This window comes from Cupressus sempervirens, chromosome 7 (genome assembly GCF_028749045.1).
Source record: "Cupressus sempervirens isolate cs-2001-9-10 chromosome 7, ASM2874904v1, whole genome shotgun sequence".
NCBI classification, from domain to species: Eukaryota; Viridiplantae; Streptophyta; class Pinopsida; order Cupressales; family Cupressaceae; genus Cupressus; species Cupressus sempervirens.
This window is the reverse complement of record NC_143124.1, coordinates 191,875,522-191,902,813: the sequence shown is the minus strand read 5'-3', so window position 1 is coordinate 191,902,813 and position 27,292 is coordinate 191,875,522. Positions and strand designations below refer to the sequence as shown.

General features: G+C 35.6%; 1 protein-coding gene across 1 annotated transcript in view; it reads right to left on the bottom strand.

Annotated features, from left to right (window-relative positions):
• Nucleotides 1-24,845, bottom strand: part of LOC149546143 (uncharacterized) — a 33,891-nt gene extending 9,046 nt beyond the window's left edge. Inside the window, exons 1-7 of the mRNA XM_089791027.1 lie at nt 24,384-24,845; nt 18,963-19,027; nt 13,918-13,966; nt 13,256-13,350; nt 2,956-3,041; nt 2,802-2,861; nt 2,493-2,574 (exon numbers count right to left, since the gene is read on the bottom strand). Coding sequence (XP_089647153.1) covers nt 2,493-2,574; nt 2,802-2,861; nt 2,956-3,041; nt 13,256-13,350; nt 13,918-13,966; nt 18,963-19,027; nt 24,384-24,570 — 624 coding nt within the window. The 5' untranslated portion in view covers nt 24,571-24,845. The remainder of the gene's footprint in view (nt 1-2,492; nt 2,575-2,801; nt 2,862-2,955; nt 3,042-13,255; nt 13,351-13,917; nt 13,967-18,962; nt 19,028-24,383) is intronic.
• Nucleotides 24,846-27,292: the final 2,447 nt, after the last annotated feature.

Below are 27,292 nucleotides of genomic sequence, written 5' to 3'. Positions count from 1 at the left end.
TGTCCAAGTATACTCAATTGTCAAGTCGAGAGGTGGAATTAAGTACCAGGATACTCAGTGGCTGGTCAAGTTTCTCCATGTCTATTTTCGGGTAGGGAGAGCCTTTCTCGCTAGAGATTGCGTGGGGATAAGTTAAGGTCCGTGGTTGGGAGGTTAAGCCCCTGACAATGTTCCCCTCTCCACAAGATGTCAAGACATGCACCAGACAAAGATAAGTTATGCATTCAAAACATTGTCGGTAACAAGTATTTTACTTTATGATGGATTGATTTATATCATTGATTCAATTATTTCCTTTAATGAAAGCAACTTTTCTCGTCAATATAATTGATAACTAGTTAGATTAGTTGATCTTCCAACTGAACATGGAATATATCTATATGCAAGAGATAGGTTTATCTGATGGTTTGTCTTCCATTTATGTGAATAATGAATATGAGTGTATTTTCTAACTGATTGTTATTGCCATAGTTAGCAATGGAAGGAGAAGGGATGATACAATGATATTTGATGCCCTAATTGATACATTGATATTTGATGCCCTAAATGATACAGTGGTATTTGATGTCCTAAATAATATAATGGTATTTGATGCCCTAATTGATACATTGGCATTTGATGCCCTAAATATTATAATGGTATTTGATGGTAATTGTGTTTCAATAAAGTGGTATACATATTTATTCCTAACTGGCATATATGTATTAACATGGGTTTTTGCAGAAGCGTCCCTAGAGGGATTAAGGTTTTTGAATTCTACAGTATGTAGATTTTTCCCTTGTTAAAACTTAAAATCATTGATGGTGTTTTCAAATTGTTAGTTATGAAATTTTCCATTTAACTGTTTTGTAACCATTAATTTCATTCACATGAACATAACTGTTATAACTATCTTCTTATGAATATGAAGTATTAACTGTATTTCTTTGATATTTTAGTTGTTAGTTAAGACCTAGAAATAGTGGTTGTTACACTCCTCCAGCTCTTTCTTCCTAAAATGTTCCTTCAACAAAATCCAGTTATGCTGTGCATCACTAATCCCAATTCTTTTCCTCAATCATGATCCAAACTTAAAAAGGTTGAGAGGACTCCAATGAGTCTATGAGAAAACTCCAACCCCCCTTAGCCACTCAAAAGCCAACCCCTAGTTCCCCATATGAGAGCATAGGCACCATTCTAATCATCCATTCAGGTTCATTGTCGCTCTCATGATTCACATTGTCTCTTATCGTATCCCTAGTTGTAGTGCCCATGCAATCACTGCAGAAGAAATATGCTATCGATAATCAGGTTCTAGGAACTCTACACCCTGTGATTTCTCTATAATTCACCTCCATTCTTCTCTTTCCCTCCACCAAATTCTACCACTTGCAAACTAAGTCTTCTCCCTTGGAAGTCTTTCTTTTCTACGGCTCTAGCAAATTCCACTTTCCTTTAGATCCTTCTGCCCTTTGAATTGAATAATAAATGCTCTTAGTGCTAGCACACTCAAGCTGTCATCATTCCCATTTCATCCTACCTACCACCTCTGCAAATCCCTCATCATTAACGATGAAACTTGAGAATGAAAGAGTGATTTCCTCACACTTAGCTCAGTTATTACATCAATCCATTTGAAATACATTTGCAGTGCTCATCACAAGATCCACCTCTCGGCCATCAATATTAGATTTCTATGACTGGAAAATAAAATCTATGAATAAGGAAACACAATTGCCAGGTGCTACAAAGGAAATCGTGTCATCACTTAACCAATGAATACTGGCACATAAACACAATCACCAAGTGCAAAAAATGAAATTATTCATGGCCTTCTCCTCTCCTCCCCTCAAGATATGCTACCACCATGCAAAAATGTATAGACCAGAGTCTTGTTTGAAGTGACTAAAAGCAAATTATAATCAAATTTAGGATTTTAGGAGATGCAAAAAAATAAAGATTATCAGGAAGCAGCTGCTCAACATACCACAAAACAACATTTGGTCTTTATTTCTTCATGGTGCATGAGCTGGAATTTGATCTTAAGTCTTATCAAATAAAGAAAAAACATATTGACTTCTCTTTAGCAACTGTCCCCTTAAACAGGGAAATTAAAGGTTCACTGAATATTTGATCCAGTTGATATTTTTGCAATTAAGCATAAATATAAAATTAAAAGACAAAAAAGGGTGATCTTAGGCTGCGTAGAGGTGTTAAACAGTAGGCTATTGATAGATCATTGGGAGAAAAATCCAGTCTCTCAACCTATCAGGAGATCTGTGACTCTGTAATTCTTTAGGCCAAGATAGCTTCTCCAAGACCAAACAGCAGGAGAAGATAACCAAAAGGAGTTTATTTGAACAAGAAGACAAATTTGGTGTAAGCATCTACACTTGCAAAACAGTCTCAATGTGTACTATGTTTAAGCTTCACATTTACCAATGCTTAACATCCACAAGTAGTACAATTATTTACCATACTTCAAAAAAGGAAGTTAATGATAAGCCACACACCTCCGCATATGATAGGTGAAACAAAGCATTTGATGGTTGGGCAAGTATTAGCTCTTCAAAGCAAAAGACTGCTTGTTTATACCTGCAAAACAGGAACCAAAAACCAAGTGATGGCTACTATGCTGTTCAGAATATTTTTTAGATTTGTAATCAGACCTAGAATTTAACAATAGCTGGGTATAGGCACTAATTCTTCTATCAAGAAGTTAAAAATTTAAATCAATTAATTGTCCAAGTATTATACTCAAATTTCCAAATGCAGCTGAGATTTACAACTTCCAAAAGGGACATCAAAGACCAATAACTCACATTTGAAGAGAAACATATATGTCAGCAAGCTCTCTCCATGCATCATGATCTGCCATGAATCTGCACAGAGGATTTTTAAATTAACTAAATATATTGACATCATTTTCCACCATTAATAATTCTGTTTTAAAAGAAGATGCATTGCCTCACTTACATCTCAAGGTATTTATTGAGACATTCCACAGCCTCTAACATATTGCCTTGCGCCTTGGCAATTGCAACTTTCCTCTTATGAGTTTGCTGCAATTACAAATAACATGGTCACTACTCCACAAATAATTGCAAATGCTATGTTTCAACACTTAACCCTAATATTATAGTTTGCATACATCACCAAAATACAGTAATGATGGATTAAGCAAATTTAATAAGTGGAAAAACCAATGTAGCAGAATTAGAAATTGCTACCAGCTAAATCTTACAGACCCAAAAAAGCTTACAACTTCCGCCTATAATGAAAAGTTAAAATCATATAAATTATAGCGGGAACGAGCTAACCTAATAATTCAATGTGAGAACTGTTAATGCAACAAGTAATTATTCACAATGCATTTATCTATTGTTTGGCAGGAAACTGTTGATATATAGAATATGAAATTTAAAGCAAGACAAAATAGGCATCCCATATAAAGAAAGGATGATTTGAAGAGTGAACTTCTTTAGTTACTGAAACGAGTTTTTATAATTAAACAGCACCTATGTAAAAAGCTTGTTGGTTGCTTCTTCTACTGAAATTCCTCATTTTACATTTACATGCAAATAAATTAATCAACAATGCAATACTTCAGAATAGTTCTACCATATCAGAACCTCTGCGAAATTGGAAAACTTGTCTGCATCATCTAGAGGAAACTGGTGAACCAAACCACAATCTTAAATATTTTTGCATTGCAATCTTCAGACTGCACAGGATACCATCTTTCTTTCTTCCAACAAAAAGAGATCTTAATTCATGATAAGGCAGCCTAATTACAAGTTGTATGGTGCAGCACATATGGCAAGCTTACATATTTCAGTATTTTTAACTATGATCAAAATCGGTAGGAGCAACCATGCTCATCAGTCTTCTCACTTCAAGTTTGAAAAATGGCATTTCTACGCTGTATGTAAAATGTAGGTGTGATACGCATGACTTGGGTGTGATTTGTGTTCTCAAAGCACATCTTAGGCTGTGGGAAGCGTCCAGTTTGAGTCAAAGTAATAATTAGATGGGTTATTTTTAAGCAATTCCAATCCTTTACTTTATTCAATTATTCTCCAATATTACCATGTGGTTTTTTTTCAATAAATAGCTAAATTTAAAATTATGATCCATTATTTTAAGGAGAGCTTATCAGTTAACTAATTCTATGTAACAGTAAAAGTGATCAAGAATGCTTCTATATGTTTACAGTATAAAAAAATTACATCAATAATTTCAATCACACTACGTGATCCATCATCAAGATAAAGATAATAAACGAAAGAATTATTAACCAGTGCTCATCAAATAGACAAAGGGAACATGAGACAGATCCAAAAACAAAAAACAAAAATAACGGAATACAATTAAAAGCTAATGAATAGACACAAAATGAGCAATATAAAATGAGTAAATAAATAATATAGAATAATAATAAGTCATTAACGAAATAAATTGATGTATTTGTAATATTTATATTCATATTTGCTAGAACAAATAAAAATAAAACATAAACCCCACTAAATGAGAAACTAAAATAGGAAAGAAAGGAAAAGAATAATCAACAAGTTGTTATTATATAGATTAATGATAAACTAAAACTAGGATGGATATCTTAAATGAATCTATCTAAAGAAATGCCGACAGATATCCACTACAGAATAGTTATAATGTAATTTACTAATCTAAAATTATTTATATTTCCTTTATCTCCATTTACTTAGTATTTGACTAACTTAATATTTTTATTTTTATTTCTTAAAAAAAAGATGATTTATATCTCCAAATAATTATAATTAAACAAATATTTTATGTGGTATTCATTAAATTATTTTTAAAAGTATATTCTATTTATAATAAGATTTAAAATTTTGACATGTAGATGGTTGTCACATTTAACCTAGAAGAATAGAAGTTAACACTAACACCCTCGCACCATCCCACTCCACCCATTCTGCCATTGTATAATGCCTATTGGCATTAATTATTGATTATTATGTTTGTATCTGTGTCTATATAAACAAGATCCGCACATATAATAATGGTAAAAAGACAATGTAGGAGATAGTTCACACATGAAACAAGAGACATTTGTGAATCGTAATACATTAATATCCAATATATGTACTAATAGAATAAACCCTTACGCTAGTGTAACACAATACATACTCATTACAAAAGATCTCACTGAGGATGCAGTGTTCAAAGCCACCATGTGTTTTTTGCATTTAAAGCAACTAGGTTTTCTGACATTCCCCCATCTCAGAGCAACATGAACCTAGCTTCTGTAAGTAAGCATGCCACCATATAAAATGGATATAAGAGAGCACATATTCCTCAAATTATTTCAAGACCTTGTAATAACACTTGTGCTTAGGTAATGGCAGTTGAAACAAGCAACAAAAGTAGTTGGTTGCTGTGGATGCGGAGAGATTGAGACATCTAATGTTGATGCAATAGCTGTCATACTTCCTGCTTGTTTTCTTGAAGCAATTATCCCCAAAAACACTCTATACTTATGTTGTCAAGCATATCATTGTTCAACACTGTTTTTGTTAGAGTAAATTATTATTATTTACATTTTTACTTAAGTTTACTTAGGTTAATGCATTTATTTATTAGTCGTAGTCTAGGAGTTGTTTTCAACACGGGAGTTTGTTCCTATCTAAGTCATACTTATCTTCTCACCTTGATCAAGGATATCCCACCTTTTGTGGACGTGTGCTTAGTTGTCAACCCTATCTCCTAGAGCTTTCTAACTTGTTCTACAAGCTTCGTAAAGGCCTTTGTATTTGAGCTCTCATATTGTAATTTCATATCTTTTCAAGTCATTTTGTATAGCAATTCTTTTTTCATTGTTGCAATATCTTCTCTCTCAGTCCGTTTAGTTTCTCCAAGCTCCACCCTTCCTTCTTTGGTTTCCCTTCAGTAGGTTATTTATTACAATAATAGATAAGACGTCTATTATTAGTTAATGGCTATCTTGTAAATATCTTTAGCTTTAGTTTGCTTTCATTTTTTGCTTTCTCTGGAATAGAATGTTTCTATTCTTTACGATCGTTTCCTAAGGAAACATCATCTCTTCCTTTTGTATAAATTGACCTTTCGGTCTCTGTTATTAATAAGCAAGTATTTACCAATTACCTTGTAATATGGTATCAGAGCTAAATACTTAAATTTTTTCGGAAAAATTTATAATTTCTTCTTGAAATTATTTGTTTAAATTTTTCCAAAATTATTTCAGCTAATTTCTCCAAAACCCACCTAGGGTTTTTCTGCTTGGAGAAATTCCCGAATTACGGGTCTGCAAATCGCGTGGAAATCGTGGCCATTTTTTGGAGACTCGCGTTTTTGGGGTGAAAATCTGCATGTTTCTATATCAAATCTTCATGCTCTTAGCCATCTCAGTCTGTCATCGTGCTCTGGGAAGCAGATTCGACCATTTTTCATCAAGAAATCTGAAGTTTTTTCAAGCTTTTTTCAGCTAGGGCCGTTTTTTTTCGAAACCCTAATTTTTGGGGTCGAAAAAATTTTTTGTTTGCAGATTCTTGGTGGGTTTTTCGAGAGCTCAACTGGGTTGTCGTCCGTTTTTTCTGGGTGCCTCGATTTTTGTGCCTCAATTTTCGAGCCAGCGGATTCAGAAAACGACAGCAGATTCCTTCTGAGTTTTCCGAGCTCTCTTTTGGGTCATTCTCTGATTTTTCTGGGTCTTCCGTATTTTTGCCTCGAAGAACGTGCCTTCACAGATTTTCACAGTTTTTCATTGAAAAACGTGCCATGGCATCTCTGACAAATATTCTGCTCGAGCATAATTCCAAATTCAATGGTCGCAATTATGGAACCTGGAAGCAGCGCATCATCGCAATCTTCGAATATCGAAACACCGATCAACTTGTTCTGGGTGTTAAGCAGCGTCCGACTTCTCCGGGTCCTGATCAAGATACATGGGATCTGAACAATCGAGAGGCAGTAATGCTTCTCAAACTCTCCGTAGCTGATGACCAGCTTTCTCAGATTCCATCCGGCAAGACAGCGGCCGAAATCTGGACACATCTAAAAGGTCTTCATGAGACTTCCGACAAGAGCAGAGCCTTCTTTTTGAAAAACACTCTGTTTTCTATTGTCATGGATGAGCGCACCTCGCTCCAGGCACACCTGAATCGGATTCAGGAAATCCGTGATCAGTTACTTGCCATCGGTCGCAAGATGGAGGAAGAGGATATTGTGGTTATCACTCTTCGGAGTTTACCAAATTCCTATGAGCATTTTATCGAGACTCTCAACATCACATCTACTGGTGTTGATCTAAAGTTCACTGATCTCTGCACCCTGCTACTTCAGCAAGATCGGTGGAAACAACAGTTCGGTAGCAGCTCCAATTCCACCTCCACTGAGCAAGCCTTTGCTGCGAAATCCTTTCAGAAGGATAAGGGCAAGTTTCAGCAACCATCTCAGCAGAAGTCTTCTGCTCCAGCATCCGATGGTACCAAAAAGAAGAACATTCAATGCAACTATTGCCACAAGTATGGTCACATGAAGGTTGCATGTCGGAAACACTTAGCTGCCCAGTCTAAGCAATCAGGTTCGCAACCCAAAGCGAACAATGCAGAGCACACTGAGCAGGTGGAATCTGCCTTTTATGCCTTCATGGCTAAAAGACCTGCAGATCATGTACAGTCATCTGCCTGGTACATTGATTCAGGTGCCTCTCGACATTTCACTCACCGCAGAGACTGGTTTACTGACTACCAGCCTTATTCAGATTCTGTTATCTTTGGTGGTGGAGAAGAGTACACGGTTGTTGGTAAAGGCAACATTCAAATTCAATCTGTTGGGAGGAAGCTCATATTCCTTGATGTGTACTACGTTCCAGGGATGGAACTAAATCTACTCTCGGTCAGTCAGTTGCTGCGACATTCTCCACACTTGGCAGTCACCTTCAGTTCACATCAGTGCACCATCACTGATCGGGCGACTAAGTCTACTATTGCAGTTGGTCTTGAGGATCATGGTCTTTTCAGACTTACTGATTCTGGTGATTCTCAGGACTTAGCTATGGCTGCTCGGCGATCTTCCATCAGCTCACTTTGGCATCAGCGATATGGGCACTTAAATGTGCATTATCTCTCACAACTTGCTCGGTATGAGCTTGTTCTTGGTTTGCCAGAGATTCAAACCCAACACCTTGGAGTTTGTGACGCATGTCAGGCTGGGAAGCAACATCGCACACCTTTCCCCAGTGGCGATTCTTGGCGAGCTTCTCAAGTACTTCAGCTTGTTCATGCTGATATTTGCGGCCCTATGGCCACTCCTTCTGTTCTTGGGTACAAGTATTTTCTGTTGTTTGTAGATGATTTCAGTAGAAAAATGTGGGTGTATTTCCTTAAAAAGAAATCTAATGCATTTATTGTATTTCAGAAGTTTAAACCCTTAGTTGAAAAAGAGTCTGGGAAATCTATTATTACTCTTAGATCAGACAATGGGGGGGAATTTTGTTCTAATGTTTTCTCCAGCTTCTTGGATACACATGGCATCCAACGCCAGTTCACCACACCCCACACGCCACAACAGAACAGTGTAGTTGAACGTCGGAACAGGACAATCACCGAGATGGCTCGTTCCATGCTCAAACACAGACATGTTCCGAAGCGTTTTTGGGCAGAAGCAGTTCACACTGCAGTTTATCTGTTGAACCGGTCACCCACAGTGGCGGTCAAAGGTAAAACTCCGGAAGAGGCCTGGTCAGGTCGCAAGCCCAGAATCAGTCACCTGAAGGTTTTTGGCTCTCTTGCTTTTGTTTGGATCCCTGATGCTTCACGCACCAAGTTGGATGCCAAGAGTCAGAAACTGATGCTTGCTGGATATAGCAGTCTTCACAAAGCCTACCGCCTTATTGATGTTGAGACATCTCGTCTCATATACAGCCGCGATGTAGTCTTTGATGAGCAGTGAGGACCATTCATGCCTGTTTCTCCTGTTCCTGATCCAGCAGACCAGCCTATGCAGGTTCATGATTTGGGAGTTCGGCTTCCATTAGGTCCACCTGATGGGAGGGCTCCAGTAGCTCCTACAGCTCCAGTCCTGCCAGTGATACCTGTACAGCCACCTCCGGCTTCTCCTGCAGGATCACCTCGTTTTGAAGATGCTTCACCTGAGTTTGATCCAAATTCTTCTGATCAGGATCCTGCTGATCAAGCATCTCCTAGTACTACTGTTGGTCATTCTCCTCTCCGGCCTAAGTGGTGGGCTAAGACACTTGCTGATCTTCATGATGATGAGCTCATTGATGGGAGAACTACTCGAAAAAAGAGCAAAACTATAGATTCTGTTAACTTTGCTCTTATGGCCAACATTCACAGTGTGTTTGAACCTCAAACATATTCCGAGGCTAAAGGAATTCCAGAGTGAGAACAGGCCATGCAATCTGAACACCAGAGCCTGCTGAAGAACAACACTTGGGTCCTTTCTGATCTTCCCCCAGGGAAGAAACCCATTAGCTGCAAATGGGTCTACAAAATCAAATACAAATCAGATGGTACTTTGGATAAGTACAAAGCTCGTTTAGTGGCAAAGGGTTTTTCTCAGCGTCGGGGCATTGATTATGAGGAGACCTTTGCTCCTACTGCAAAGATGAGCACCATCAGATTAGTCCTAGCCATGGCAGCACAATTTGGCTGGAAGGTCCATCAGATGGACGTAAAGAGTGCTTTCCTGAATGGTGATCTCCATGAAGAGGTCTACATGACGCAGCCTCCTGGTTTCAAGGTTGCTGGTAAAGACCATCAGGTTCTCAAATTGGTAAAAGCTCTCTATGGTTTGAAGCAGGCCCCTCGGGCATGGTACATCAAGATTGATACGTACCTCAGTGATCAAGGCTTCAAGAGGAGTTCTTCAGACTCAAATCTGTACATCAAGACTACTGACAGTGACATCATCCTTCTGATTATCTATGTGGATGATCTGATCATCACTGGCAGTTCGGCATCTTTGATTCAGGGAATCAAACAACACTTATGCCAGTCTTTTGATATGACTGACCTTGGGCTCATGCATTATTGCTTAGGTGTTGAAGTTTGGCAACAGTGTTCTGGTATATTCATCTCTCAGTCCAAATATGCTAGAGCCTTGTTAGACAAATTCCGAATGCAGGATTGCAAACCTGCATCTACACCTATGGAGAAAGGTCTCAAGTTATCAGCCAAGTCTGATTCTCCTTCCGTTGATGATACTACGTATAGGCAACTAGTAGGCAGCCTCATCTACCTATCTGCTACTAGGCCTGATATCAGCTTCGCAGTCAGCTATATTTCACGCTTTATGACAGCTCCTAAGGCTGATCATTGGATGGCAGCAAAGCGTGTGCTTTGTTATGTGAAAGGCACTTCTGATTATGGACTTCTGTATTCTCGAAGTTCTAATCCTAAACTCAGTGGGTTCACAGATTCAGATTGGGCAGGCTCTATTGACGATAAAAAGTCAACATCTGGATATGTGTTCAGTTTGGGATCCGGTGCAGTCACATGGACCAACAAGAAGCAGCAGGCAGTTTCTCTCTCTTCTACAGTGGCTGAATATAGAGGGACTGTTAAGGCAGGATGTGAAGCTGTCTGGCTTCGTCGGATGCTTGGGGATATGCAGATGTCACCAGCAGGACCGACTACTCTGTTTGTTGATAACGAAGGCGTTATCAAGTTAGCACGGAATCCAGTCTTCCATGAACGAACCAAGCATGTGGATGTTCATTGTCATTACATACGACAGCTGGTTGAAGACGGGACTATAGATCTGCAGTATGTTCCTACCTCAGATCAGACTGCAGACATTCTCACCAAGCCTCTTGGTCCTGATAAGTTTGTCAAATTCAGAGGACAGCTTGGTGTGTTAGATAGATTAACCATTAAGGGAGGGTATTACAATAATAGATAAGACGTCTATTATTAGTTAATGGTTATCTTGTAAATATCTTTAGCTTTAGTTTGCTTTCGTTTTTTGCTTTCTCTGGAATAGAATGTTTCTATTCTTTACGATCGTTTCCTAAGGAAACATCATCTCTTCCTTTTGTATAAATTGACCTTTCGGTCTCTGTTATTAATAAGCAAGTATTTACCAATTACCTTGTAATATTATTTGCATGCAGGTGATCTTGGCAAGCTGTGAAGTTGGCTTTCATCAACTTCTACAGTTTTGATGTCAATTAGTTGCAAAAAATTGCTCAAATTAATTTATTAATGTGGCACAACAAATTAATTTGAATTATTGAGCAACAATGAACAAAAGCAGAGGGAGAGGGGAAAGGGGAAGACTCAGATGATGAGCCAAATGAGATTTCAATGACCCAAAAGTCTATTTGGAGGAGTATGAAGGTATTGTTGGTTAGCGGAGCTGGATCTGTGTGGTGGTTTTTGAAGTACATTATGGTGTGGACTTGTGGATTGCTCCCTGCTTCCCTTGTGCAACATGGTGCGGTGGATTTGCAAGGCAAACTGCCAAGTGGGGTTTCGCTCCCCAGTTTGCTCTTCACATCCCTTTCTATGGGTGTCGTCAGTTCTGAAGAGTGGGGTTCAGTGTATCGGGGTTCACTTAATGGAAGATTCACATATGTCCCTGTCAACTTCATAGCTATTAACATAGAAAAATTAAAAAATATAACTATACAAAGAGGTATAACTGCAGTGTAGCAAAGGGAAGTTGTAAAGGAATGAGTGGATAACAAAAACTTTGTGACATAATTTGACAATTATTCATAGACATGCATCAACCTTGATTATGTCTAATTGTGGGTAGTGATGGTGTGTCTGTGTGTCTATTAGTTTGGAGAGTTAGAAACCTAATAAACTAGCATAGATATCTTAAATGCACCTACCTGAAAAGCACCACAAGATATCAATTTCAAGGTAAGTCACAATTCCAATATACGTACCTCAAAACTAATACCTCTCCAAGTCTTTTAGATAGATGAATTCAAGATATCTATGCTAGTGATATTACAATACAAGAAATGCACCTATCAAAATTTCTAAAAGAAACCAAATATCTCAATATGCTAAATACAAGCAATTGTTAAGCCAATAAGAAAGGTCTTAGTATATAAATTTCATGAAAATCCTATGCCTATAGAAATTATTAAAACAAAAATGTAGTTTCCTCCACCTAATCCATAGATGCAAAGCTTTTAGGCGTGAATTGGCTTCTTCCCATTGTGGCATGGACTCATGTTCTTTCTTTTGTGCCTATGTAGAGATATTTTCCTGATTCTCCAATATGAGATGCATTTATTGCAGAAATGAATGTGGTCCTCACAAAATATTAATATTGACATATATCTTTGTATTCATAAATCTATTTCAAAATGCGTGCTCACCATAAGTTATTAGATATTTTGTAGAAATTGTATAATACATATTTTTTAAGATTTAAAGAATGCACATATTATTTATTAATAAATATTAAATTTCTAAGAATTTGGTAAGGCCTTGATACCATATAAGAATTTGTCTTAGGGCAAAATTCACCCAAGACCAAGGAACTCAAGCACAAGCACAATAGTAGACCAAAAGAGTATGATCAGAATGACGATATGATATTCATTCAATGTGTGAAAGTACACTAGGAGTGTCTGTATATAAAGGCCTCTGGAATGCTTCTAGAATGCCTAGGAGTCAACAACATGATAAGTCACACAACCAGGCACATGTCCACTAGGTGTGGATTATCCTCCATTAAGCACAAGAGTTAGTGCGATGATGAGAGGATAAGCCTACAAAGGTGTAGCACGTACAATTATGTTGTAGATACCATGTGCTAAAATAGGAGTGCGAACAACTGTGTTGTCTACATGACAACTCAGTTAATTATGCAAACTCCAATGTTGTAGAGACCATGTGCTAAATTAGAGTTGCTTACTTCAACATGACAACTCATAAGAGTACACAAACTCCTAAGTGTCTCACCTAAGAAATAATAAAATAATGCATTAACCTAAGTGAACTTAAAGTGTAAATAGTGAATACTTATTTACACCAACAAAATTCTAAGGTTTATACAAAAAATCTGTTGTTTAATGATGAACTAATTTTTTTACATATTTACATCATAGAATTTAGAATATCTAACACATTGCTGCCATTATAAAATCATAAGCTACCAATTTTCATTTTTCAGAGTATTAATAATTAAATGATTTAAGTACATACATTTAGAAATGTTCAATATGATGTTTGTCCTTGGAAAAAATAATGAATTTATCATAATCACATTGAAGGACAGAACCTACTTGATCTAGTGGGTGCTCTTCCAACAGGCCAGAGTATACTTTATCTGCTTGCTCCCAGGATCCTTTTGCTTCAAACCACATTCCTTCCAGCCTTCCTGATATCAATGGCAATATGTTACACTATATTCATTTACATCAAGTGACATAACTACAATGGCAGCAAGGGGAAATTTTGAGCACTCAGTAGATAACAAAAAGCCCTTAAACAAACTTGATGGCCACTTACAAAGCAAACCTTCACTAAACCCAATTGTGCCTGGTGATATATCATATATATAGCCCAACTGTGTACGGTGCTATGTGTGTGTGCATGTGTGTGTCATAGTGTACAGACTCCACAGAGAGAGACCAAGAAATTAAAAACCTAATAGACTTATAACATAGATATCTTGAATTATCTACCTAAAACGAACCAAGAGATATTAATCTCAAAGAGCATGTTTTGCACACGTCACAAATCCAACAAAATTGCCTTAAATTGATTTCTCTGGACATCTTTTAGATGAATATGTTTAAAACAATATAAACCATGACAAATAATATAACCATGAAAAATAAACATGTGAAGCAAATTTTGGCCATTGATGAAGATAATTAAAAGCATCAAATTTATTTATCATTAATCTTCAGATCCTAATGGAGAAGGGTATAATATTTCTTACCAACTCTGATGCTGTCAGGAAATTTCTTCATGAGAGTCTGAATACAATCCTAAAAAAACAGCAAAAGAGCACACAAATAAATCTCCTGATTTTCAAAATGTGGTTTTTCACCAAATCGTATGTGTATTTGCAATTACCAACCAAATTAATATAAACAAATGATTAGACATCCTTCTCAAGATTCCCTAAGAGATGAGTGAAATCCATATTCAACCAAGTTACAACACGAAAAATATAAAGATAGTGCTTACCATTCTTTTCAGGAAATACTTGGGAAGAAATATATAAACACACCACAACTCTACACTCTATTCTTACAACATATTTTCCACACTCCTGGGTCACATCATCTCACCGTTAGGTCATTTAAAGAGGTCCTTTTAGCCTTTCATGATCATCCACCCATCCTTCATGCACTCAATTGCCAAGCAGGAGAGTAAAGCAACAATTCACTTCTCAAAAATGATAAATTACGTATTGACTTGACATAATTAATCATGTGTACGAATGGCATTGTTGTAAAGTAGTAGATATTGTGAAGTGACATTAAAAATTATGAAAAGGAAAATTCCATTGATCAAAGGTTTTGTAGACATTTTAATGCTAAGTATGATCAAAGCTATCAGATTTCCACAATCCATGTAAAATGTTCTATCAGTTTTCTGGGAATGATTGTGTATGTCTTTTTGTCATCAACGTTTCAGATCATACTACATGATCCATCATCAAGATGCAAGAGAGTCAAGGAAAAATGAAATTTGGATTACAGACCCAAGTTGGTAGATAAAAAAAGGAAAGCATGAGGTGATGGATGTGGCATGCAAAATCGGGCTGACATGACTAACAAAAAAAAAATACAGGCCAAAAAATATCAAATCATAAAAAGATGGAAATAGAAAACTAAGAGACCAAAAACAAAGGAGTCAACCAAATAATAAATAAATATTAAATCCTGAAGGTCAAATGTCATTTCAGCTATGTTTATTTACAGTTCTATCATGTTGGAACACATAATTTTCCCTTCATGTTTAAGAAAAATAATGATTTAACAACAACGACAACTTGTGGCTTGCACTCACAATGCTTTTACCAAGCAAAATCACTAAATCATAAATTGCTCAAATTATGACTGCTTTTGTGCTCTTATCCAACTAGACCAACCAAAAATGCAATGAGCAAACATAACCAGAACACAGCAGTTATTTTTGAAGCTAAATCAGCAAACCAAAAGATTTAAAAATTCAATAAATCATATGAAAAATCTCAGGTTAGGGTTGGGGTCTTTTTGAGAAAATAGGAAAAAACTAGGGTTAATGTTAAGAACTTTTACGGGGGGGAAGAGGAAAATTGACAGAAGAGTCAAATCAGCAAAAATCAGATCTATGTTGCCAGATTTGTCCCCTGCTGCCCGGATTCGGGTCTGGGTCCGGGTCTGCACGGGTCCAGATTCATCCCTGGGTTCGCTGCGGGTCCGGGCAGGGTCCTTAGTTTTGACTGTGGATTCATCCAGGTCCTTGCTAGAGCGAACCCAGACGAACCCACAGTGAACCCGCGGCTAAAACAATTTTAAAGAGTGTTTTTTTAATTGTTTTCTTATGTAACTCTCAAAGGAACCTAATAAAAACCATTTCACTCATCTAATCCCTTATGTCAAGGAGGAGGACGATGATATAGCAACATATGGGACTAGTGGAACCAGTTTGGGTTCCAATGATGAAGATCTAGATATAGTTGCAGTTGGGGATGAAGCCATTGATCCCTCATTTTAAGATGATCCATTTGACCCTTGAAGGGCATTTGACACTATGATTATTGATAAACTACTAGACATTTTTCATCTATCATCATGTTTCAAACTTCATTATTTGATGAGCTAGTCTTTGTTTTGCAATTTAGTAATTCAATGTATTATTTGATGAACTAGTCTATGTTTTGCAATTTAGTAATTCAATGTATAATTTTCTTTACAATCATGAAGATAGATTAATGAGCGAGTATTTAATGTTTTTAGATTAAGGTAAAAACAGGTTTTGAAGGGACCCAAAACCCTTTGGCATTTGGCATTGATCAATGATCAAGCAACAATTGTTCATATTGTGAAATGACTTTGTTTTGCAACTATGCATGTTTCTCTTCTGTGTGTGTGTCTATATATATATATATATATACTCACGAACCCACCCACGAACCCAAATGGGGAAAAAAAATTTACCCGAACCCACAAACCTGAACCCCAAACCCGAACCCGTCCCCAAACCCAAATCGGCAACTTAGAATCAGATAAATTGGCAACTAAAAAATGGTAGAGGTGGTTTTCAGCAAAAAAATTGATCAAAAACTCACACACATGGAGCATGTGGCAAGAAATCACAGTTTATCAAGATTTTCTTCTGATATATGCTACTACAGACCACAGCATAGACCAAGGACCTACACTGTGACACAACAACAATGTCAACATCGTAAGACTTTTGAGCACTGTTTGGTGTTGCAAGGAAGTTAAGTGCACATGCATATGACAGCAACAACAATGAAAACTGAAATATTAAAAATAGTAGTGTGCAGCCTTCAAGACCAAGGTTCCAAACTATAGCAATTATTTTTGGAACTAAATCAGCAACCCAAAAGATTAAAAAATCAATAAATCATATGATTTATCAAGATATTCAAGGTTAGTGTTGGGGTTTTTGAAAAAATAGGAATAAACTACAGTTGGTGTTGAGAACATTTCGGGGGGAGGAGGAATATTGACAGAAGAGTCAAATCAGCATAAACTCAGAGAATAGGCAACTAAATCTGGTAGAGGTGATTTTCAGCAATAAAATCGATCAAAACTCAACACACAGAGGGGGTATGTAGCAAGAAATTACAGTTTTATCACAATTTTCTTAAGGTGTCTGCTAATACAAACCACAGCATAGACCATGGACCTACACGGTGGCACAACAACAATTTCAACTAAAACAGTAAAAAGGCATCATTTAACATTGTAAGACTTTTGATTACTTTTTCCATTTTTCGTGTTGCAAGTTAGTCAAGTGCACATGCATATGACAGCACTAAGAGTGAAAACTGACATTAAAAATAGAAGTGGTGTGCAGCCTTCGAGACCTGGGTTCCAATTCTAGTCAGACAGCCCACTAATAGTAATTAGTGGTCATCGCCATCCATAACTACACAACGTAGATACACCATTATGTGTCTTGTTTCTTGCTTCTATAATACGAAAAATATAAACTTATCATCTTATATTCCTTAGTTCTTGTAAACTAATTTTATATTCTATGGTCTACTTCAATGTTTTAATTAATGTCAAAAATAAGTTTTATAACCTTCCCAAATTTGGCTTTAAATTGAGGTGTAATTCATAACACTAATATAACATGCTGAAATTAATTTATTTTTTCTTTGTATTCTTCTTTCTCTTATTTTTTGTGTTCTTTCTTTGCAACCCATAACAACTGATAATAAATTGAAAAAGTGTTGACCAGATGCAGAACCTCCATTTGTCACATCCCTCTTGTTCACTAATACTCAATTATGCTCAGAGTGATTCCGTAGATGTTTATATTTCATGCATATCAGTGGAACAGTGACTCAGAATGTATATGTGAAATGATAATTTGTTATGATCATAATTTTGAGTTGTAATTAGACATATTGCACAGGTGATATGATTGAAATTTGAAATGATTTCAGACTAACTACATTTCTTTGACCGAGTGGTTGTAGGGAGATGACCATCCATCAAGGAGTGAGGGCAAGTATCACCAGGTATGGGATGTAAAGATGGTCACAGGTTTTGAGTTATGTGAGTTTCTAAATTGGTAAGCTTTGGCTAGGTCTAGTTTCATTTTAAACCTAGGATATGGAGTATTGCACTAGGTTCCTACTCAGTGCAACACTAAACAATCAGTTGAATTGATAGGGTATCTTCTGGTTCAAGAACTTATGACATAGACCTAAACCTTTGTCTGTCCCAGCTCATTATAAGAATTGAATTGATTATTTTTACAAATTAATGTTTTTGTCTTTAATATAAATGTGTATAAATGTTAACATAGAGTATTACATATTTATCACCACCCAATTTTTGAAGTAATATTAATAATATGGTTTAATTTATATTAATCCTTATTTAGATTGATGTTTTACTAAGGAAAGAAAGTGATGTATAAGAGCTGTTATTACTTCAGCCTCATTTAATATATTGAGGAAGTGAGTTTATTCCAGCCACGTGGATAATCAAATCTGAAAGCCAAGTCAACGATAAACGGATGAGCTTGCAATTTCTTATGAAGATATTATGAACACATGTGAATGTGAATTTATGGGGATTACTAAATTCTCGTAACCTATGATGTGAAAACATAATTCAATCACTCACTGACCAAACACTAACTAATCAATGTATTAATTGATATGTATGCTGTTTTAATCAACACTCATTATTGATTCAATCATAATTAATATCAACATTATGATCAATATTAACAGCATTCTTAATATTAATAGTATGAACAGCATGATTTAATATCAACAGCGTGACTAATAATTGTTATAACTCAATCATGTATAGATGTGTATTTAATAATATACATATAAAATATTATAAATATATATATATATATATATATATATATATATATATATATATATATATATATAAATATATATGATTGTTAATTTACTAACTATTAATCATGTATTGTGATTATCATAATCATAGTAGTATACAAAAGAAGGATGGTACTCCAATGCTCAAGGCCGACAGGCCACTTATGCATTTGATTTCATCAATAGGAATAATCCAACCAAAGCTACAAAATAACAAAACTTCTATCCTTCTTTTAAGGAAACATTTTCTAGGATAACCATATATTTGTATTAACTACTTATGATAGGTCTAAAACTTCTATCCTTCTCTTAAAGAAACATGAGAACCAGGAGACCAGCTGATCCAACAAAATATAATAATCACATTATATTAAAAAGAGGAAAAAAATCATGAGGAGAAACAGATCCAAACAAGTAAATCAGATTACCTTAGCAATGACAAGATTCCGACAATCCAAAGCTGCAATGGCTACCTGCTCATACAGAGTCCACACTGCAACAACAAAAAAAAAAAGTTATTGGTCTAAATTACAGCCCAAGAAGTCCAAATGCAGGTAAAAGGACATTACAGCCACATGATAAGAAACTGAAACAGAATTAAAATTTTCCTGATGTTGAATAGCCAAAATGTAACAACTCCTCTTAGGGCATGAGAAGACGTGATAAGTAATTGCAGCGACTAATGGCCAGTGAGAAACCCATAAAAGGAGAGAAGCCCATAAAGAAAAATAGATAAATACAACATCTAAAAAAGTTAAACGACCATTTGATGAAATAGAATGCATTTTCAAACAACAGTAATACGTGAATGGTGAAAGAGAAATTAAACAAATGGCATACTACTGAAGTCAAAAGTAGTCCCTATGGAGACCGCCTGTTCAAATCTGTAGAGGGGCAGCATTTTATAATACACTGAACAACACGCAAGGTAAATGGAAAAAGAAAGCACTTTATTGATGCTAATGTAAGGAGGTTCTCAATAGACAATAGTAGCTTGGCAATATCCTAAAAGAATACCTTTACATTTCACAAAAGGGTATTAGACAATGATACCTTCCCAACGGATCTATGATCCAGTGGTTAAGCAAGGGAGTCACCATGTGAAAGACGCATGATCAAACTCCATTTGACATAGAGCATAAGTGTGTGGGCATGATGAATTCAGGAGTTTAACCTGAGTATTTCTAAGGTTCAAAAAGAAACAGAACTCTGATTATTCCTCCCTAGCTGGAATTAAAAAATAGCATTTTCCAAGATTCAAAGATTTCAAAATATACAATCATGATAGACTGTAGCACAAAAATGTAAAACTCGGATTATATGTTGCACCATGATACAGAGGTAAGCAAAAGGGAAAAACCTAATAATTCAATATCATAAATAGATTCATTAAGAAGAGGAGTGTTGGTGTAATAAAAATTTACTAATTACACTTTACTTAAGTTTACTTAGGATAGTGCATTTGCATATTAGTTGTCATTGAGACACATAGGAGTTTGCACTTTATTTTAGCACATGGTGTAGGAGAAATCCACTTGCACTTGATTGTTTTCTCACACCTCTTTGTTTGTGAGATCTATCTTTGTGTTCTTATCACATTATCATCCTTTCATTGTTGTACAATGGAGGATGATCCACCTTCATGGACATGTGATTACACCTTGTCTAGTTGATAGCTTATCACTTCCATACCCCTTAATTATCATGCATTGCCTATATATTGAGGCACAAAAATGATGTATTAATCCATTATCATTTGATCATTGTTGACTTATTCATTTGATCAGCTTGTCTCTCTTGTCTGCGCTATCTATTGAGCTTCTAGATCTTGGCATTACATTTATTGCCTTAGGCAAATTCTTACATGGTATCAGAGCCATAGGAGTGTTTGCATAGCCATTGGAGAGCATTTCTGCTTCAACATTTGGAGGGCTATGATTCAAATGCGGGATCAATAGTTTGTGAGGGCGTTTTGAGCAAGATTGAACCTCACCATTGCATCTAGGTACCCATTCCGGGGAATTTTTACTATAAATTTGTCTACCACGGGCAAAAGTCAAATTTGGAGCAAATGTTTTTTTACAAATCAGACCCCCTGTACTCTGATTTTCTGTTCGGTAATGGTTTTTGGTGAATTTGCATTTGACGTCTGAATTTATTTCTATTTTCCATCCTTTATTGTTTTGGATCTATATTCTTTTGGCAGAAAAAAATTTGTGGCAAAAAAAATTGTCCTACCAGGCTTTTGTATTGGTCAGCTTGAGTTGTACAGGGATCAAATCGACAGAGTAAAGCATAGGCAATCACACCCCAGCCCGCATCACATTATAAGTTGTATTGGCCCGCATCAAAAATCAGATCAGCAAGCAACATTCCAAGTTGGCCATGCACGCAAGTCACATTGCCCAAGTCAAATCAGATGAAATCAGCCAATGTCGAGTATAATCAAGTTGTGAGCACAGAGCACTGAAGAGCAATAAAACACCATCATGATGCATGTGGGACCAAAGTCCCACAACACCACCCACCCCCCCATTGCTGGCTCACCGCTCACACACCTCCCGTGGCCACTAGTGCATCACCGCCACGTGGCCTCATCTGGCCATCCATGTGGACAAACCAGATCTCACCACCTAGACACCACTTCGGCACAACTGCTCATTCAGTCTCCCACATCATATCCGGACAGCCTGCCACATGGATAAATCAAAGCATGCCACACCCAACACAGTCAGATAATACGTCAAACTAGATCTGCCACGCCCATGCCCAGTAAGCAATTTTTTTGACACATCAATTTATAGTGGTTTAATTTTGATGACCCTTTTGTCATCAGATCTAGACCATTTTATTTGTTTTAATGGCCATTGCAGCATCAAATTTAACATTAAGTTGCACTCAACATTTCCCAGCATTTATTTTGACCATCATTTAACTGTCATTTCTAAGCAGATTATAACTATTGTGACAGTTGTTTGGACATCAAATTTAACCTAGCTGAATTGTTGATGACAGCAAGGTTTGGAGAATTGGACCCCTCACCATTTGCATAATAGTTTTGTAGTCCAACTTTGAGAGGCATCTTTTTGGGTGCAATTTTTGTTTGGCTAGAAATTCTTGAACTTTTCAGTGGTGGTGTTATTATTTGGTTTTAGTGCACAAAATTTGGAAAAATTGCTATTTTTGTTAATTTGTACCTGTGTAATCCTGAATTTTGCAACCATAGAGGCTTCATTGGGCTCATACAAACACATTTTCAAGTGTTAGGTTTTCAAAATTGCATAATTTTAAAGATCAATCAAGATTTGCTATCATAGTATAGTCTTATTTGGATGAAAACGTCACTTTCAGTATTTAGTCTATTTCAGCCTATTGGGTACTTGTACTTTGTAGATCCTTTAGTAATCTTGTGACCTTATTGTATTGCGTTTATTATTGCCTCAGATTTGTGGTTAAAATTGTCATGATCAAAAGCCTAATTTGGCCAATTTGTGCAACTGGCAATTGTACTCACACTATATATAAAGTGTCAAAAACATCTATTTCGGGGGTTCCTTTGATTCGTTACATTTTAGTGGGTGTACTGATTAGTTATTCTCATAGTCTATTGTGAGAACTACATCATTGACGAGGATGATTTAATTGACTTGACAAAAGGGAACAATAAGCAATGTAATGAATTAGTTTTCTCAACTTAGTGAGCATAATCTATCAACATATTTGTATGAACATTAACCTTCTAATCCTCCTTATGATTGAGACTCTTAGACAAAAGTTCTCAATATTATCTATTGTAATATGAATATGAATGTTATGGATTCCCTTGATGACTACAAAGACAACACAGAGATAATTACTATTCCAGGGTTTTGGACCATTCTTTGGGAAATGTATGGAGATCAAGATGTTCCTCCACTCCCAAAATGTCTAGGATCTCTAGTTGCAGCTCCAACTTCTCCTCTTGAGATTGCATCTATTCTTGTTCCTAATGAAACTTGCATTCACACAACCATGGATCTAGGTGATTCAGTGCAACAGGATATTCATTGTCTTGCAAACTCAATTCCTTTAGATGACATCTTGATAGACATTGCAAGTTTATTTGCAGAATCCTACATTGAGAATTCAGAAGACATCATTGAGAATCTTCATCTTCTCTTTGCTAAGGATGATCCTTCTTCGGTTGTTGCAAGGAACACTCTAGCCATCATCATCCTTCACTTGAAACATGATTATGTATACATTCTTACAATATTTGGAGGAGGTCTCTTTCACTTCAGAGAAGGCATTTGGAACTTTGGAGATTGGCTTTTATGAGTCTCAAACTTCACTTGAGATCTCACATTGCATGGTTGATCATACTCATGTGTTGGAGATTACTTTTCAATTTCCTAAGACATCATACATTTTGAGGGTTCTTCCTACTAATTGGGGAGTGTTCTTTGATACACCTATGACACTATTTCTTCCTAAAGGGAGGAAGATTATTCAAATTCTTACAAGGAGAAAGGTGACTAAGTCCATCCAAAGGATGGCATTAGTCGTTCTGGTCATATAAGTCCAAACTATGAAGTTACAACCATAAGTGCACCAAAGAACAGAAGTGTCTTAATACAAAATGACCAGACTGATTGAGCCCAAAGATTAATTCCTGGTGGCATCCCCTACATTCTAGCCAGAACTAAAAGAGACAAAGTAGTACTAAAATCCAAGGCAAAAAAAATGCTGGCTTGACAAACAAGCTGGTTATTGACTACTACGGGAAAACTGCAGACAAGTAGATCCAAGTTGGTTACTGATTAATAAGATAGGCCCTTTTGGTGAAAACGCTGTCAAGTAGGTTGTGAACTGGCCTAAATGGGTAGCTAACTAGCAAATGCGTAAACTGATGAAATTCTTATGTTACATATATAAAAATGCAAGTCACTGCCTTGGTCGAACCATTGCCTTTTACTGAAGCACAGTGATCTCATTTTCACAAAGTCCTACAACTTCTCCATTGTTATAGGTTGTTTCTGGCAGACAAGTGGATCTTCTTAAATCTCCTAACTATTTTTTGAGATACCCACATATGGGTAGCGGATCATATTTTCGGTGAGTTGCTATAGCAGGAAGCCACAAAGTAGGTATTACAAGAGTTTTGCATTTCCTTTCCAATCCAACAAAGAGTTGACGATTTAACTCCTATATTCCACTAGGGAAAAATTAAAATAAACGAACTCAAACTACAACCTCAATTGACATGAGATTTTCAACAAATACCATAAACATAATAATCAAATGGCAAGAAATCAAATCGCATGCACTTAAGTGGAAAGTAATTGAGTATCTTGTAACAGAGCCTTTATCAAATCCCAATGAAACATGTTAATAATTCAAATTGGTTCAAACATTATGCTCCAAGTTTCGGGTGACTATAACATAAGAGATGATTATAATCGTGTCATCTAAGCCAAAGGCTACCTTATTTAAAGAATCTAATGATAAAGAAGCGTACTCTAGTGGTTGCAAACCCTTCACAAATATCTCCTTCGAAAAGCAGCAAACTTAGACGTAAGCGAATTTTTTTGAAATAAAAACAAAAGAGCTATGGCAGAAAAAGGTCAATAACAATCTCCTCCAACCTACATCTAGATCGCGGTATCTAAGACAGGTCACGCTGGAAAGAGAATCTCGCAATAAAAACCACTCTCTGGTGGTGATAAACCCTTAAAAATCTATTCCTCGACAATTGAAATTAAGTAAATTTATCGAAATAATTAAAAAACAAGTAAGGCGAAAAAGATTGCAACTATAAAACTTCTGGAAATACTACAAAAATATATTAGAGGAATAAAAATTCAACTGACCCTCTCCGCCGAGTTTAGATCTGCTCTTGGAATCATTTAGCAACACCATTCCGTGTCGTAGAACATTCTCCGAACGCCTAATTTTAAGTTTCTTGACAAGGCATAAATATTCCCAAACATTTCCTCCACCATTTTCTACCTGCGACTCTAACCGATTCAACTCAGCCTCTTCTGCAACTCCCACCATTATTTTCTATTTTCCCTGGCTAAACAAACTTATCGAGGAATTCTCCAATTCTGAATTGAACGTCAAATTTCAAGGTGTTTTAAGAAAAAAAAAACAAAATAGCGCAGAATTCTGCACCAAATCAAAAAAATCCTCAGCTCCTTAATCGTCTACGGATGCACGATCAGTATACGAAGGTCAAACTACAAACTTTGTGAGAACTCTAGATATATATACCGCATTTAGAGTAGATTTGAGGCGATTTGGCCTTGGATCGAACCTAGAAAATATCGATCGGCTTTTTCTGAACCCAAGAGTAGTGTATTTGTATTTTTCACTTTTCTATTACTAAATATTTTATTTTTCGGTGTATGAATATATGATTAGTTTACAGGGAAAGAAATTGTCGCCTGCCCTTGGATGTCAAGGGTAAAAGCGGGGTTCAAATGGGGCTCATCATCACGTATTGAAGATCACTTCTTAAGAGCCTAGATGAGCTTCGTGAGCTTTTAAGGGATCTTTTTATATAGAAACTTGATGGTTGTTTTATGTTATTATCAAATAGTTTCAGAAAAAAGAATAGAGTTGTAGTAAAAGTAGGATTTATTTTTTATTTTTTATAAATAGAGTTTTAATTAGGGATAAGATTTTAGGTTTTGAAAGGAAGGATTGAAAATAATATATTTATATAGTATTGTATAGAGATGATTTGTATTTTCAATTAGCATTCTATTGTCTAATTGTGTTCTTGTTTGTGGACACTGGAAACATAGAGCTTAAATTATGTGTGTAGTGTTTTTTTAGTCTAAACCTATGTTATGTCTTCCCTTGCACAATGTATAATTAAATAGTTAAATAAAAATTAATTAAATAATTAAATTTAAGTTGTCTAAAGTAACTTTATATTCATTATATAAAAAGATAATTGGTAATTTAATATTTTAAAATGTTGTTGTTGTAAGTGAAATGTGAAGTGTCACTAAGTCCAAGATTCTAAAAGTGAGTGTGAAAATGTCAATTCAATATTTTGTAACTCGGGGGATAAATAAAATAAATGAATTAATATTATATTATTTCTCTTAAAAATAAGTTATAAAAGGAAAATTTGTTTAAGTCTTCTTGTTTGTTCTATTCATTTCAATTCCCAAGAATGAATTTAAGTTATTATGCACTTGCCTAGTGATATAAATCTTCTAAGGAAAACCTCCTAGCGATATAAATATTGTTGCATGTTTATTAGATATTTCTAGGCGAGATCCATCGCCTTGTGCAAGCTATATGTTTCAATTTTCAAGTTGGGTCATTGACGAGCCGAAAACTTAATATTTTTTAAAGTATTTTGGGTTGGTTTTATATTATTTCAGTAGACTATATTAACAACTTTTATACTTCAACATGTTATGATAAGCCATAATAATACTAGATATATATAATATATAATATAATGGTATGTTTTATATTCTAAATTTGTGTCATGTGATGGTTAATTTCAATTATATGATATTTCATATTAAAATTATATGTTTGAGTACTTGTTTTGTTCTTAACTAACCTACAACTTCAAAGTAGGAATCTTGAAAATATGGTTGCAAGTAGTTATCTCTGCCATAATGGTGAAGAAAGAGTCAAAGGTGATGATTAATGAGATTGTTCTCATAGAAAGAAGTTTGTTGTGTCACTTCGATGCATAAGGAGATGAAGAATTTATGAACTGGCAATGGTCATCCATGAAGTCACAATCTTGTTCCTCTAAAACTAAATGGTCCATGATAGAAAATTTGAGGTCTAGTCAGACTCCATGTCGGTAGTTATGTTAATTAAGTAGTATTTATGCATTTAAATGTATCATATCTCTTAGGTTTTAATGACATTTATTTGCTTCTAAAAAAAATTCTATAAAATTTAGGTTATTCTTAAGAGTATCATATATTTCCTAGATCATAGTCATCAATATAGACTACTACTATTATAACATATTGTACCTTCAATGCAAGCAAATAGAAACCTTCAATTTATTTAAAGTTTTGAATTAATTGCAGGTTGTGAATCCTCAAGCAATCCTCTAGTTATATTAGTTTCATTTATTATTTTTCTACATTGTGGTAATATGTTTTGTTGATTATTAGTCAATCTCGGTGTTAGTTTTATTCACTCTACAATATTCCATTAAGTCAATACAGATTTTGTCATGTTTTGGTGTAACTACGAGAATTCTTCTAAGTCAATGTGTCAAGATCTAGAAGCACAAAGAGTAGCACAAGTAAGAGAGACAGAGTGATATGATCAATTAATTGGTTGGATTCAATAATGTAAATAATGTTCATGATAAATATGAATAATGTAGATGTGCCTAAATATGTAGGCAATGTATGATAAGCAAGATATAACATATGACCCAAACTAGGTGGTGTCACATATCCACCAAAGGTAGACCATCCTCTGTTGTACAATGAAGTGTGAATAATAATTTTAGTATGATAGTGTGAAAAGTATGCTAAAGTTGGATTTAACACATTAAGTGGAAATGAGATAAGAAATATCACCACCTAAAGTAGAATCTTTCCTAAACCATGTGCTAAAATAAGATACAAAATCAAAATCCTACATATCTTATATGCAAACTACATTGTATGAATTATCCTAAGTAGCTTACATAAAGTATGATCAAAATTAATTAATTAAACCCAAACCATCCCTTAAGTGCAACTTAGGGGAATGCTCTTAAACTCATAATGCAAGATGA